General features: G+C 61.6%; 1 protein-coding gene across 3 annotated transcripts in view; it reads left to right on the plus strand.

Annotated features, from left to right (window-relative positions):
* Positions 1-12,580, plus strand: part of PXDN (peroxidasin) — a 55,590-nt gene that overhangs the window by 38,839 nt on the left and 4,171 nt on the right. For all 3 annotated transcript variants that reach the window (XM_053924597.2, XM_053924596.2, XM_045189548.3), the window contains 9 exons: positions 508-620; positions 1,460-1,616; positions 2,681-2,789; positions 3,321-3,478; positions 4,475-5,978; positions 7,810-7,944; positions 8,562-8,770; positions 11,835-11,955; positions 12,151-12,283. In XM_053924597.2, the coding sequence (XP_053780572.1) occupies positions 508-620; positions 1,460-1,616; positions 2,681-2,789; positions 3,321-3,478; positions 4,475-5,978; positions 7,810-7,944; positions 8,562-8,770; positions 11,835-11,955; positions 12,151-12,283 (2,639 nt within the window). The remainder of the gene's footprint in view (positions 1-507; positions 621-1,459; positions 1,617-2,680; positions 2,790-3,320; positions 3,479-4,474; positions 5,979-7,809; positions 7,945-8,561; positions 8,771-11,834; positions 11,956-12,150; positions 12,284-12,580) is intronic.

Raw genomic sequence — 12,580 nt, forward strand, 5'->3', positions numbered from 1 at the left:
AAACACTCAGGCCAGACGCTTGGGGGTGCCAAGGCTGTGGAGCCGACATGCAGATCTGGCTGGCAGGTGCAGAGCATGGGGTGGGTCCGGGTCTCCCCCGAGGGCGTGGCTGCCTCCCGGGGCTGCAGGTTCGCTCCTGTCATCCCTGACTGGCCAGGACTCCAGGCAGCCTGCTGGGTGAGAACTTGTGGGAGGGTCCCTGAAAGGCCATCAGGCCCCTCGAGAAAGGCTCCCTCTTGGCCACGGCTCCTTCCCAGCCACCAAGGTCTCGAGTCCTGGGGGCACTGGCCCTTTGGCTCCCAACCCAGCAGACAGGAGCTCCTTCAGGCTTGCAGCCTGCCTGTGGGCAAGGTGCACTGCAGTCCCTTCCGGCAGCTTCCCTCTGTGCAGACGCTACTGCGGGGAGACAGGCTGCCGGCCGAGAAGCTTAGTGCCCTGCGCCTGCTGTGACAAAGGCAGGAGCCTGGGGTCCCTGCAATTGTCAGCAGCATGTCCCTTGCCTTCCAGTCACGCCGGTGTTCAGCAGCATCCCTAGCGACCAGACGGTGGAGGTGGGCGCCAGCGTGCAGCTGCCCTGCAGCTCCCAGGGGGAGCCGGAGCCAGCCATCACCTGGAACAAGGTGCCCACTGCGGCCGGGGACGCGCGGGCAGGGTGGTGGGGTCATGCAGGGGACACGCTGGGATGCGGGTGTCGCTACCACGTTCCCTGGCCTCCACAGACTTCCCATAGCAGCGGAGACACCAGGCTTAAATCCTTTGCTGGTGTCCTTGGTGTAGAAATAACATGAGACTGACAGACACGGAATGGTCTCCTTGTCACGTCCTCATGGTGACAATAGCAACAAACCTTCCCCTTAGACCCTCAATCTCGTAATTAGTAGGGCAGAGGTTTTGTTATTTTGTTTTACTGTTGTTTTTATGAAGCCCCAATGAAAACAGGAAGCAGAGTTCAAACCCACAGCCTAGTGCCTGGACACGAGGTGACCCGAGGACGGGGCAACTGGCCTGGGATGGAGACACTCTGTCCTCTGCAGCTTCCTCTCCTCAGCCCAGGGGCCGCTGCCCTTCCCGGTGTGACTCAGGCGTCCTCTCTCCCGGGAGGCAGTGCCTGGTGCCTCCTCTCTCACCAGGGCCGTGTCCTGTGCCTTCTTCCTGGGGGTCTCCTCCCTGGTGTGGCCTTTGGTCCCTACCCCCGACCCTGGACAACCCCAGGAGTGTGGCTTCTGCCTGGCTCTGTCCTGGACCAGTGGCAGGCATGCAGGGAAGGCTGCCCCACTGACTCCGTACTGGGTAGATTGGATTCAATCTCCTCTTTGCAGTTCTGGGCAAATGGGAGCTCAGCCTCCTCAACGTTCCCGCCCGTGAGCCCTGACAAATGGGGACCCAGCCCCCAGAACACACGGCCCTGCTGCTTAGTCTCACTCATTCCTACTGTGATTCCCCCTCTGTTTTGCTCCAGGATGGGGTGCAGGTGACAGAAAGTGGGAAATTCCACATTAGCCCCGAGGGATTCTTGACCATCCACGATGTGGGGACTGCCGATGCAGGCCGCTACGAATGTGTGGCCCGGAACACCATCGGGCAGGCCTCGGTCAGCATGGTGCTCAGCGTGAGCGGTAAGGCAGCCAGGCCACGGCGCCCGCTGTGGGCAGATGTCCTGCCCGCGCAGGCTCAGGGGCCTGGGAGGAAAGCGCCCGTGTGCCCAGTGCAAGTCCAACTCGTTGGGGTCACTAGAAGATGGTGGGTCCACTCCCCTTGTTTGCGTGGGGGTCCCTGGGGGCACGGTCGGCCACCGGCAGGGCTAGGTGGGACCCGGGAGCCCCTCTTGCTCACTGCGGCATGGGGACCCTGCGGGCCACCATGCCAACCAGCTTGGTGGAGTTGCCCTGCATTCAGTCACCAGCCAAACCCCCTCAAATCTGACAACATGCCACCTACCGTCACCGTTTAGCAGAAGTGTGGATCTGTCACTGCTTCACAAGAGGCCTGGCCCCTCCTCTGCCCTCTCTCCATGCCGCTAGGTGGGGCCACACATGTCCCTGGAGCATGCCAGGTCCTAGCATCTTCACTGTGAACCTCCACATGCGCACTGCGAGCTGGCATGAGCTGTTTCAAAAGATGAACGATGGTTGGAAACGAGGTCATTGTGTGTAACGAACTCTTGGTCCTGGAATATTAAATGAACAGGAAAGGAAAGAGGAAACTCGACGGGGAACAGGCCCCCCCCCCCCCCGGTCACGGTTACGCCGTGTGTGACGTGGGTGCACACATGCAAGTGAGCGTCCCTGACGGCATCTGCGCCATGACAGGCGGTGGGACAGTGGGGAGCCCAGGCGGAAGGGCTGAGCAGGCCGCGGTCCCGGCCGCAGAGGAGAACAGACAGAGCCCACGGTGCCCAGCAGGCGGCCTGAGTTACCCCGAGTTGTCCCTGGTGCCGTCACTGCTGCGCGTCACAGCTGTCCTGTCCTGTCGGGCGTGCCACCTGCCTGCACAAGAGTCTGTGCTTCCCCGACGTCTGAAAACAGTGTCTAGTAGTTTGTCATCCAGGGACAAGCTCCGTGTGGGAGGCAGAAACGGCACTTGGTGGAGGAAGTGCCTTCGGTCCAGTGATGTCGCGTCTAGACATGACAAGGCGCCGGCCCAGTTCCCTCCTGGTAACGTGCGGCTCTGTGTCTCCTAGTTCCTGACGTCAGTCGGAATGGGGACCCGTTTGTGGCCACATCCATCGTGGAAGCCATCGCGACCGTCGACCGGGCCATAAACTCCACGCGGACACACTTGTTTGACAGGTACCGCGGGCAGGCGGGGCTGGCCCGTCCCCTGGGCCCTTCGGGTACAGGCTGTGACCTGCTCCCTCCTCTGAAGAAAATGTTCAGTTTAAAATTCATCAGCCAGGCTGGCATCCACTTCGTGGGGGTTAAAATAACAGGCATGTCCTTTCCAAGCAGAGACTGACCTATGATTCACAAGTGAGACACTTCTTAAAAACTGCAGCTCGTTCTTTTGCCTTGTTGCTAAATGACTTGGCAAAAACAGAGTGTCTCACGAGCCACTGGAGTGTGTTCCTCCTGGCTGGCCTGCGGTGTTTTCCCTGCGTCTGACTCGAGTGCGATGCCCCTGTTTGCGCCATGGACCTGACTAACTTTGTTTTTAGTGTCTCCTGCTTTTGTTTGTTTTCTTGCCTTCCACCTGGGATGAGCGAGGTACGGCCAAGCCCATAGAGTGGTAGCGTCCACCATTCAATGGGGTTCTGACTTGGGAGGCGGGGGTTTCTGTCTTGGTGATGGTTCCCTTCTTCCCTCCGCCCTGGCTGCCATTAGCCGACCTCGTTCCCCCAACGACCTGCTGGCCCTGTTCCGCTACCCGAGGGACCCCTATACCGTGGAGCAGGCGCGCGCCGGCGAGATATTCGAGCGGACGCTGCAGCTGATCCAGGAGCACGTGCAGCACGGCCTCATGGTGGACCTCAACGGCACGGGTCAGTGCCCAGTGCGCCCGCTCCCTGCGCCGGCCGGGCAGGGGAGTGGCCGCACCCGCGCCCCAGCAATCCTGCCCCACGTGTCTGTGAAGGACACAGTTGCGGTGGCAGTGTGGGTCCTGTCACTCCCACCTGGGGTCAGTGACGGTCACAGAGGCTGTGGTGTCTCTGCAGCCCTGGAGGTTGGCCGCAGCTCGTGCTCTAATTGGGCCCCGCCTGGTCCCTACGGGGGGGGGGGGGGGGGGGCGCGTGGCCTGGGGCGGTGGCCACTGCCGTAGATAACGGGACAGGGCAGATAATGGGACAGGGCCCAGAGGACCTGCGGGTGGAAGCGGTTTTCTTGGACGTTGAAGACGAAGAATTTTGAGACAGACAGTAACTGTGGACAGAGGCGGACTTCGCAGTTTCCCTCTTGTGTCTGGGAGGCCTGCACCGCCCGCCCGAGCATTCAGGACGTGATGAACACGACACTGTGCGGCTGGTGTCACGTCCCCAGCACAGCGCGCATTTCCGATCTCTTCTCCACACCTGTGGGATTCTTCACCCCCAGGTCTCTTCCACTTCCATGTGGGTATTTCAGACACCAACCCTAAAAAGGGGTGTTTCTGTGTCGGTCAAAAGTACACAGAGTAGGTCTGTATCCGAGCGACACGCTTTAGAAAGTGGATGCACTGGTGATGGACAACCCAGAAGCGTGTCCCACTGTGTGGAGCGCATGCGCCCCTGGGAGCACGGGCGGGGGTGGAGCTCTTCTATGGATTTGGAATCCGCCCCTGCGTGCGTGAGCGTGCGCCCCTGTGAGCATGCGCCCCTGTGAGCATGCGCCTCTGTGAGCATGCGCCTCTGTGAGCGTGCGCGGGGGTGGAGCCCTTTGCGGGCCCCGGAGCATGCTGGGGAATGGTGGCAGCGAGACGCTGCTTGGGAAGCCCTGGAGGGCGCAGAGCCGGTCTGTGCGATGTCCAGGGGACATGAGCTCGTCCCTGTCCTCCCCCGCAGGTTACCACTACAACGACCTGGTGTCTCCGCAGTACTTGAGCCTCATTGCCAACCTGTCCGGCTGCACTGCGCACCGGCGCGTGAACAACTGCTCCGACATGTGCTTCCACCAGAAGTACCGGACGCACGACGGCACCTGCAACAACCTGCAGCACCCGATGTGGGGCGCCTCGCTGACCGCCTTCGAGCGCCTGCTGAAGGCCGTGTATGAGAACGGCTTCAACACCCCTCGGGGCGTGAACCCGGGCCGGCTGTACCACGGGCACACGCTCCCCATGCCGCGCCTGGTGTCCACCACCCTGATCGGGACGGAGACCACCACGCCCGATGCGCAGTTCACCCACATGCTCATGCAGTGGGGCCAGTTCCTGGACCACGACCTGGACTCCACGGTGGTGGCTCTGAGCCAGGCCCGCTTCTCCGACGGGCAGCACTGCAGCTCGGTGTGCAGCAATGACCCACCCTGCTTCTCGCTCGCCATCCCGCCCAACGACCCACGCGTCAGGAACGGCGCGCGCTGCATGTTCTTTGTGCGCTCCAGCCCCGTGTGTGGCAGCGGCATGACCTCTCTGCTCATGAACTCCGTGTACCCGCGGGAGCAGATCAACCAGCTCACCTCCTACATCGACGCCTCCAACGTGTACGGGAGCTCGGAGCACGAGGCGCGCGCCGTGCGCGACCTGGCCAGCCAGCGCGGGCTGCTGCGACAGGGCATCGCGCAGCGCTCCGGGAAGCCACTGCTGCCCTTCGCCAGTGGGCCGCCCACCGAGTGCATGCGGGACGAGAGCGAGAGCCCCATCCCGTGCTTCCTGGCCGGCGACCACCGCGCCAACGAGCAGCTGGGCCTCACCAGTATGCACACGCTGTGGTTCCGCGAGCACAACCGCGTGGCGGCTGAGCTGCTGGCACTGAACCCGCACTGGGACGGCGACACCCTGTACCACGAGGCCCGAAAGATCGTGGGCGCGCAGGTGCAGCACATCACCTACCAGCATTGGCTCCCCAAGGTGCTGGGCGAGGTGGGCATGAAGATGCTGGGCGAGTACCACGGCTACGACCCGGGCATCAACGCGGGCATCTTCAACGCCTTCGCCACTGCCGCCTTCCGCTTCGGCCACACGCTGATCAACCCGGTGCTCCACCGACTGGACGAGAACTTCCAGCCAGTTGCGCAAGGCCACGTGCCGCTGCACAAAGCCTTCTTCTCCCCGTTCCGCATCGTGAACGAGGGCGGCATCGACCCGCTGCTCCGGGGCCTGTTTGGAGTGCCCGGCAAGATGCGCATGCCCTCGCAGCTGCTGAACACCGAGCTCACCGAGCGCCTCTTCTCCATGGCGCACACGGTGGCCCTGGACCTGGCGGCCATCAACATCCAGCGCGGGCGTGACCACGGCATTCCGCCCTACCACGACTACCGCGTCTACTGCAACCTGTCCTCCGCCCACACCTTCGAGGACCTGAAAAACGAGATCAAAAACCCTGAGATCCGGGAGAAGCTCAGACGGTGAGTTGGAGCCAGCCCGGGTTTTACGTCTCCTTGGTAAATGTCAGTGCGGGTGCGCAGGTGCTGCTGTTGCCTGTGGGGTCTGTCTGCACAGCCAGGGGTCAGAGAAGCTGAGGGTGTGGCCGAGCACGGCCCTTTGGGCACATCTAGGGGCCGTGCAGGTGCGGGAAGATCTGCTCTAAAAAGAAAGAAAACTTTCTCCTACAGACTCGCTTTGCACGTTTTCCGGACTCTGCAGCCCACCCAGGAGTGAGTTCCTTATTCTTACGGTACTCACTTGCCACTGAAATGAAGACATGGTCCCCTTAGGGATCTCCTGGGTGTTCTCAAGAAAAAGGACTTTTCACTCAATCTGCTGCAAGTTATGAAGAAGTGAAGGTTATGTCCCCTGAGTGGGACGTGTTCCAGTGTTTGTTTAAATGTCATTAGGTTGCTGATCTTTGTCATGTGTACCCCACTGGTACAGTGACTTTTTTGGTCACAGTTTTGCTTAATTAGGATTTATCTGAACTGTCTCTTACATGCTTAAATGTGTTTCTTTTTGGGGGTCCAGACTGATGCAAATCACACCCCCGTCATTTCCTCATTTGATAGACTTATTTCAGAACGGCTGGAGGTGCCACGCCCTGGCCTGGCGCTGATGGTGGTCGAGGGGCCCTGTGCTCTGGCTGGCTGGGTGCTGCCCACGGCTGGTGCCCTGAGCTCACAGGGTGGGGGAAGGGTCCTGTCCCATCTGGAGGAGAAGCTCCTTGCGAGTCTGGTGTCCCTAGCTCAGCGTGGTCCAGTGAGCCCATGCTGGTGGATCATCCGTCAAGGGGAGCAGGAAGAGGGGAGGACCCCACCCCAGGAGTTTCAGGAGAAGCCCAGGGGCGATTCCGACAGACCCACGGTCAGGGGTGTAGACAGCTTGAAGACTCTTTCTGACTCTATCTCTATATTTCCACCTGGGCATCCTCGAACTTAGAGAAAACGGGCATAACTTACCGATCTTTGAAGGACCGAAGAGTGGTGGCAGCAGCGTGGCCCTGAGCCACGTGCTGAGTGGCACCTGAGGACGACCCGGGGCAGCCTTGTCGTTGGCCACCATCTGCTCCACACGCGATGGCAGAGACGGTCTGTTCACGGGGTGGGGCTCTGAGTAGAGGCTGCAGCGTTCTTAGGAGGTTAGGAGAGGCCGGATGAGAACGTCTGCAGAGGGTTGTCAGCTCTTCCCTTGTAAGCATGTCGTTCAAGGAATAGGAGGGATTGGTGAAAATGTTTGTTTTTGAACATTTACACCTCGCTGTCTTCATTTTTCACGTGGTCTCTGCTTAGTAAATGTTTTCTTCATGACAAATACGTTTCCAGTATCTAGCAGAATCCCAGGTTTTACAATGTTTCTCCAGCCCTGCATAGCATCCCGTTCACATCGTCTGTGAGGAGGGGACAGGGAGGGTTCACAGGCACGAGTGTCTCTGAGCAGTAGCAGGAGGTGAGGTTTCCCATTTCTTCCTCATGGCCTCTGGCTTTTCCGAACTAGTAACAACGCGGGCGTGTTTGTTACACAGGTATACAGGGTGGGGCCAAAGTGAACAGTTTATTCACGTACTGTTGTTCATTAACTTCTGTAGTATTTTCCACACAACAACCTGGACCTGCTTCGGCCCCACCCTGTCCCTGCACAGGAAGCAGGCGGGTTACACACAGCAGGACTGAGAGGTGCTGGAGAGAGAAAGATGACCATGCGGGCGAAGGTCTGAGGCAGGCAGGACCGCTCAGCTGGGCGGTCCTCACTGTGCACCTGTCCAGCGGACTGTCGTCACTCAGTGGGTGGGGGTGTGCTGTCTTGCAGGCTGTATGGGTCCCCCCTCAACATCGACCTGTTCCCAGCCCTCGTGGTGGAGGACCTGGTGCCGGGTAGCCGCCTGGGCCCTACGCTACTGTGCTTGCTGAGCACCCAGTTCAAGCGCCTCCGTGACGGGGACAGGTGAGCTGGCCTGCTCCTCGGTCACCTATCTGGGGACTCAGTGTGATGGAGAGCAGAGCTGCGGGGACCCTGTGTCCATGCTCAGGGCCAAGAAGGAAGAGTCAGCACCACTCCTCCTGCTTACCCCAACATCTGGGCTTGCCTGTCTCCACAGTGCAGAACTGACTAGAACCCCATTCGCAGTCACTGCCACACCCTCTGGGCTGTTAGAGTGTCCCTGCTCCCGGAAGCAGACAGTCCTCCTGGCCCCAGCAGGCCAGGAGTTTGGAGCAGATGGCATATCCAGCAGGGGGAGAGGTCCCGGTTGGTGGCGTGGTCAGCTCGGTTCCAGCAGGAGGGAGGTGGTCCCTGCCCATCACAAGCAGGCTGGCTGAGGCCATGGGCCACCTGGCGCAGTGAAGGGGCTTGCGCGGCCCTCCGTGTCTTTGCTCAGGACCGTTCCGTTGTTTGGGTGGGACGAGTGAGCCCATTTCTGTCTACTTTCATGGGGCCCCTGCTTCACTGACCCCAGTGATATCTGTATGCCTTGTTGGGACCCTGAGTGGGGGGTCGTTCAACCCGCCCCCGGGTCCTGGGAGCCTCAGGGTTCTTTCTGACCCCCTCTTCCTGGAACACAGGCTCTGGTACGAGAACCCCGGGGTGTTCTCGCCGGCCCAGCTGACACAGATCAAGCAGACGTCCCTGGCCAGGGTGCTGTGCGACAACGCAGACAATATCACGCGTGTGCAGAGGGACGTGTTCCGGGTGGCAGAGCTCCCCCACGGATATGGCAGCTGCGAGGACGTCCCCAGGATGGACCTGCGGGTGTGGCAGGACTGCTGCGAAGGTGCCCCTCCCCCAAGACCTCTGGTCCTTGCTGCGGGCTGCAGGCCGCACCTCATTCACTGCCCGGGACAGAGACCCGAGCAAGAGCTGACAAATGGGATGGGTCGGCAGGGCAGCGGCAGCGGACACGACACGCAGCTGCTGGGCTTTGTTCGATGGGCTGTGTCCGGGCTGGGAACCGTGTGGGACCCAGAAAACAGCCTTCACATAGGATTTTCAGTGGCGGGAGTGTGTAGGATGGTGACTGAAATCCACAGCGAGGTACACAGAACACGAATCCCCGAGGAGCTGGGCTCCCAGTCTTTCTTTGCAACCCAGTCTGTCCGAGTCTCTGCGTGTGGCCAGAGTCCCAGCGCTCACAGGCAGGAGAGGGAAGAGGGACGGCAGGGAAGCACAGCAGCCACGAAGTTCGGGTTAGAGAGGAGCCTGCGCGCCCTAAATGTCTCTAGTGACCTCCCCAGGCAGAGAAGGGTGTTCTGTCTTCTGAAGGGGTCGGAAGACCCTGCAGGAATGGGGTGGGGCTCAGTTTCAGAAGGTGCAGGCCCCGTCAGGGTGGGGAGTGGCTGGCCACTGTCGCCGGGGTGATCCTGGTTGTGGCCTTGCTGCAGCTCCTGGGGCTGCGGCCCTTGCACTGTGGCTTCTGCGTTCACTCCAACGTCCCCCGCGCGGGAGGCGCGGTGTTTATTTCCCCCTGTGTAGCGTCAAACCTGGGTCCTTCAGGAGCTGTCCGCAGGACCCTGCTCTGCTGCATCGAGGGCAGGGGAGCGCGAGAAGGGTGACCGGAAGGGCCCTGGCCCCAGGGCGCGGCCGAGGGTGGGACCTGCAGCTGAGGGTGGGACATGCGCCCTCCGCGCCTGGATGCAGCGCAGGCACTGAGCGTAGAGACACGGGAAATGCAGAGGGAGGCTGGAGCTGGTCCCTCCTCCTCTTTCTGAACAAACGGCCTCGTTGGTAATTAGTGTTACCAACGTGTGGTCATCTGCGTGAGTGGTTTTCAGCCGTTTTAACGTGCGTTTGAGTGGGCGTGATGTGATTGTCTGCCTCTGTCCTCGTTCTCCGAGCGTGTGTGCAGGGTCAGCACCGGTAGTAGGTGACACAGTGATAGTCACAGCACAAGCGTGAACTGCTCCCGGCCGTGAGCCCACAGGGCACAGCGCTCACTCCTGCTTTACGACCGAGGGGCCGTCGCCCTACTCGCTCTGTCGCCAACGTGCTCTGGCCCGACCCACGTCGTGTGACCCGCGCTCCCTGCACACCCGCTCCCGGGAGCGTTTCCGCTCGCTCCCGAGGGCGTCTGCTGGGACTTGTGCTGTTCCCGTTCGGGGGCGGGAGCGACGTGGGAGACCCCGCTGGGTCACACTGCGCAGACGCGTCGTCCCCCACCCCCACCCCCAGTGGCCAGCGCAGGCGCAGACTCGGATCTCTAGGAACAGCGCTGGGGCAGCCATCCCTCCTCAGACAAACTTCGCGTTCCGGTGACTCTGCCGCCGGGAAGGAGCCCAGCGAAGCCTTCTGTGCTTCCCCCAGAAGTCCCCAAGTCCTCGAGACTGGCCCTGCGCGGCTCGGCCCCCCGCGGCCCACTGGGCTGGGGTGGGGGGGGGTGGCTGACGCGGCCTGGGCTTTGCCGCAGAGCCGCGTGGGAAATGCGGCAGCAAAGATAAGTGAGCTTCTGTGGGACTGAACGTTGGCCGCTCCTCACGTTCACTTCCACTTTCCACGAAGGCCCGTGGAGCAGCAACCCTGCTGCGCACAACTCATACGCATGTCGGCACTCGGCCCACGTATGGGGGCCCCCCTCCCGCCCACGTACGCCCCGCCCCACGTACAGCTTGAGGGCCCGGGGCGCATGCAGGCCCCCTCTCTTGACCAGAGTTGGAATTGCAACTTCTCTGGGGATCCACGGGCATAGGGACTAATCCACGCATGCACACACGTGCAGATACACGCCACCATTTCTAGACAATTGCAGTAGTTGTTGAAATCTGACAAAGAGTTTCTGTGCTCCACGCAGACCCATCAGCTGTGAATGCTTTTCCCCATGTGCCGTTTACCTCTGTGCTCTGTGTGTGTGTGGACACCTGTCCCCCTGTCTGTGTGTCTGCGTGTGTGTGCGTGTTACGATTCTTTATGGAACAGTGGAGGGAGTTGCAGACACCATGCCACTCCCCATAAATTACCCAAGTTGTTTAGGGCTGAGATCGGGAGCCCCCACGGGGCCAAAGCCAGGCCCTGGGTCTGGGTCACAGGCTGCATGCAGCCCCGATCGTCACCCCTGTCACGGCAGAGTCCCCATCTGTCCTCTAGGCTACCTGTCTGTGGCGCCTCCCTCGACCCAGGTGCAGCCCTGCCCGGGGCCCTGGTGCCCCGCAACCAGCGTGGGGTCGTCCAGCCACCTCCAGGAGGTCTGTCCTGCCCTGGGTGACGCTGACTAGGATTCGTGGGGAGACCGTGCCATCTGCTCAGTTAGGAAGATGCCTGTGAGCCCCCTGGGCCACTAGGCCTTCAGCCAGGGCCTGCTGTCCCCACGAGTGAGTGGGGCTGGGACTTCCAGCTGGGGACAGACTCGGGGCCGGGCTCTCTGTCCGCACAGGCCTGTCCTGGGCGACCCAGGGTCCTGTGTCTGTGACAGTGAGTAGAGTGTATGACGTGGATCCAGCTGTGGGTCAGCTGCTAAACGGGACGTGGAGGAAGTGCCTGTGGGTCCTGTGGGGGGTGATGGTGGCAGCCCCTCCCCAGAGGCGAGCACAGCTTCACTGTCCTGTGCGATTGCCCCCCCGCACCCGCCTCCCAGGCCCTGGAGACGTAAGAACTTGGAAAGGGCCCCATGTGGCCACCTGTGGCCTTGGCCCCGTTCCCAGCCAGGCCTGTGCTGGGCTCTCACCTGGGCAGCTGAGGTGGGCACAGCTTGGGATGGGACTGTTGGTGGGGCGGCGGATGTTATAGGATGTCCCGTGCACAGAGTGGCCCTGGCCCTGGGGCAGTGACACCCCAGGCCTGAGCACCCCAGGGCCGGGGCTCCGTGTATGGAGGCAGGAAGCCAGCGTGGGTGACTTCCCTCTGCTCAGACTGCAGGACCAGGGGCCAGTTCCACGCATTCTCATATCATTTCCGAGGCCGGCGGTCCCTGGAATTCAGCTACCGTGAGGATGAGCCCACCACGGAGGCCAGGCCCGGGAGGACGCTGAGGTACTGCCGCCCTGGGGGCTGGACAGTCCACACCTCGGGGCAGGTCCTGGGCCCCAGGTGGGGACATCCCCACAGCCGCCCTGCAGTCCCAGCCCCTGGACGCCCCAGGTGCTGGAGGCCTAGGGTGTGAGCAGGGGTGCATGTGATATGACTCGCACTGAGGCCACGCTGCTTCCTCCCATCTCCCTGCTGCAGTGTCGGGGAGCACGGTGAGCGTCCCAAGAATGCCACCCCCACCTCCTCTGAGCACCCGCAGGGGTTGGGGACAAACGACTTCAGGGACTTTGTTCTGGAGATGCAGAAGACCATCAGCGACCTCAGGGAACAGGTACCTGTGCCCCTGAGTCCCGGCCCTGTCCCAGCCCAGCGTTCTCCACATGTGAGAACAGACTCCCCTCTGTGTGACCACCCAGGTGTGACTTCTGCCAGCGTCCCTTCTCTGTAGTCCAGGGGACGTCACCTGTCTGCTTGCTCTTCTCCTGGCTTGTCGGGGGCTGAGCCACACTGAGTCACTTGGTGCCCAGGCAGTGGGGACTCACGGCCACCTGCTGCTGTGGGTGGGCGGAGGGGTGGCGTCACTGGCCGGCAGCTGCGCAGATCACAGGTGTGAGTGGCAGGTTTGGGG

The sequence above is a fragment of the Desmodus rotundus genome, chromosome 5 (genome assembly GCF_022682495.2).
Source record: "Desmodus rotundus isolate HL8 chromosome 5, HLdesRot8A.1, whole genome shotgun sequence".
Classification (NCBI taxonomy): domain Eukaryota; kingdom Metazoa; phylum Chordata; class Mammalia; order Chiroptera; family Phyllostomidae; genus Desmodus; species Desmodus rotundus.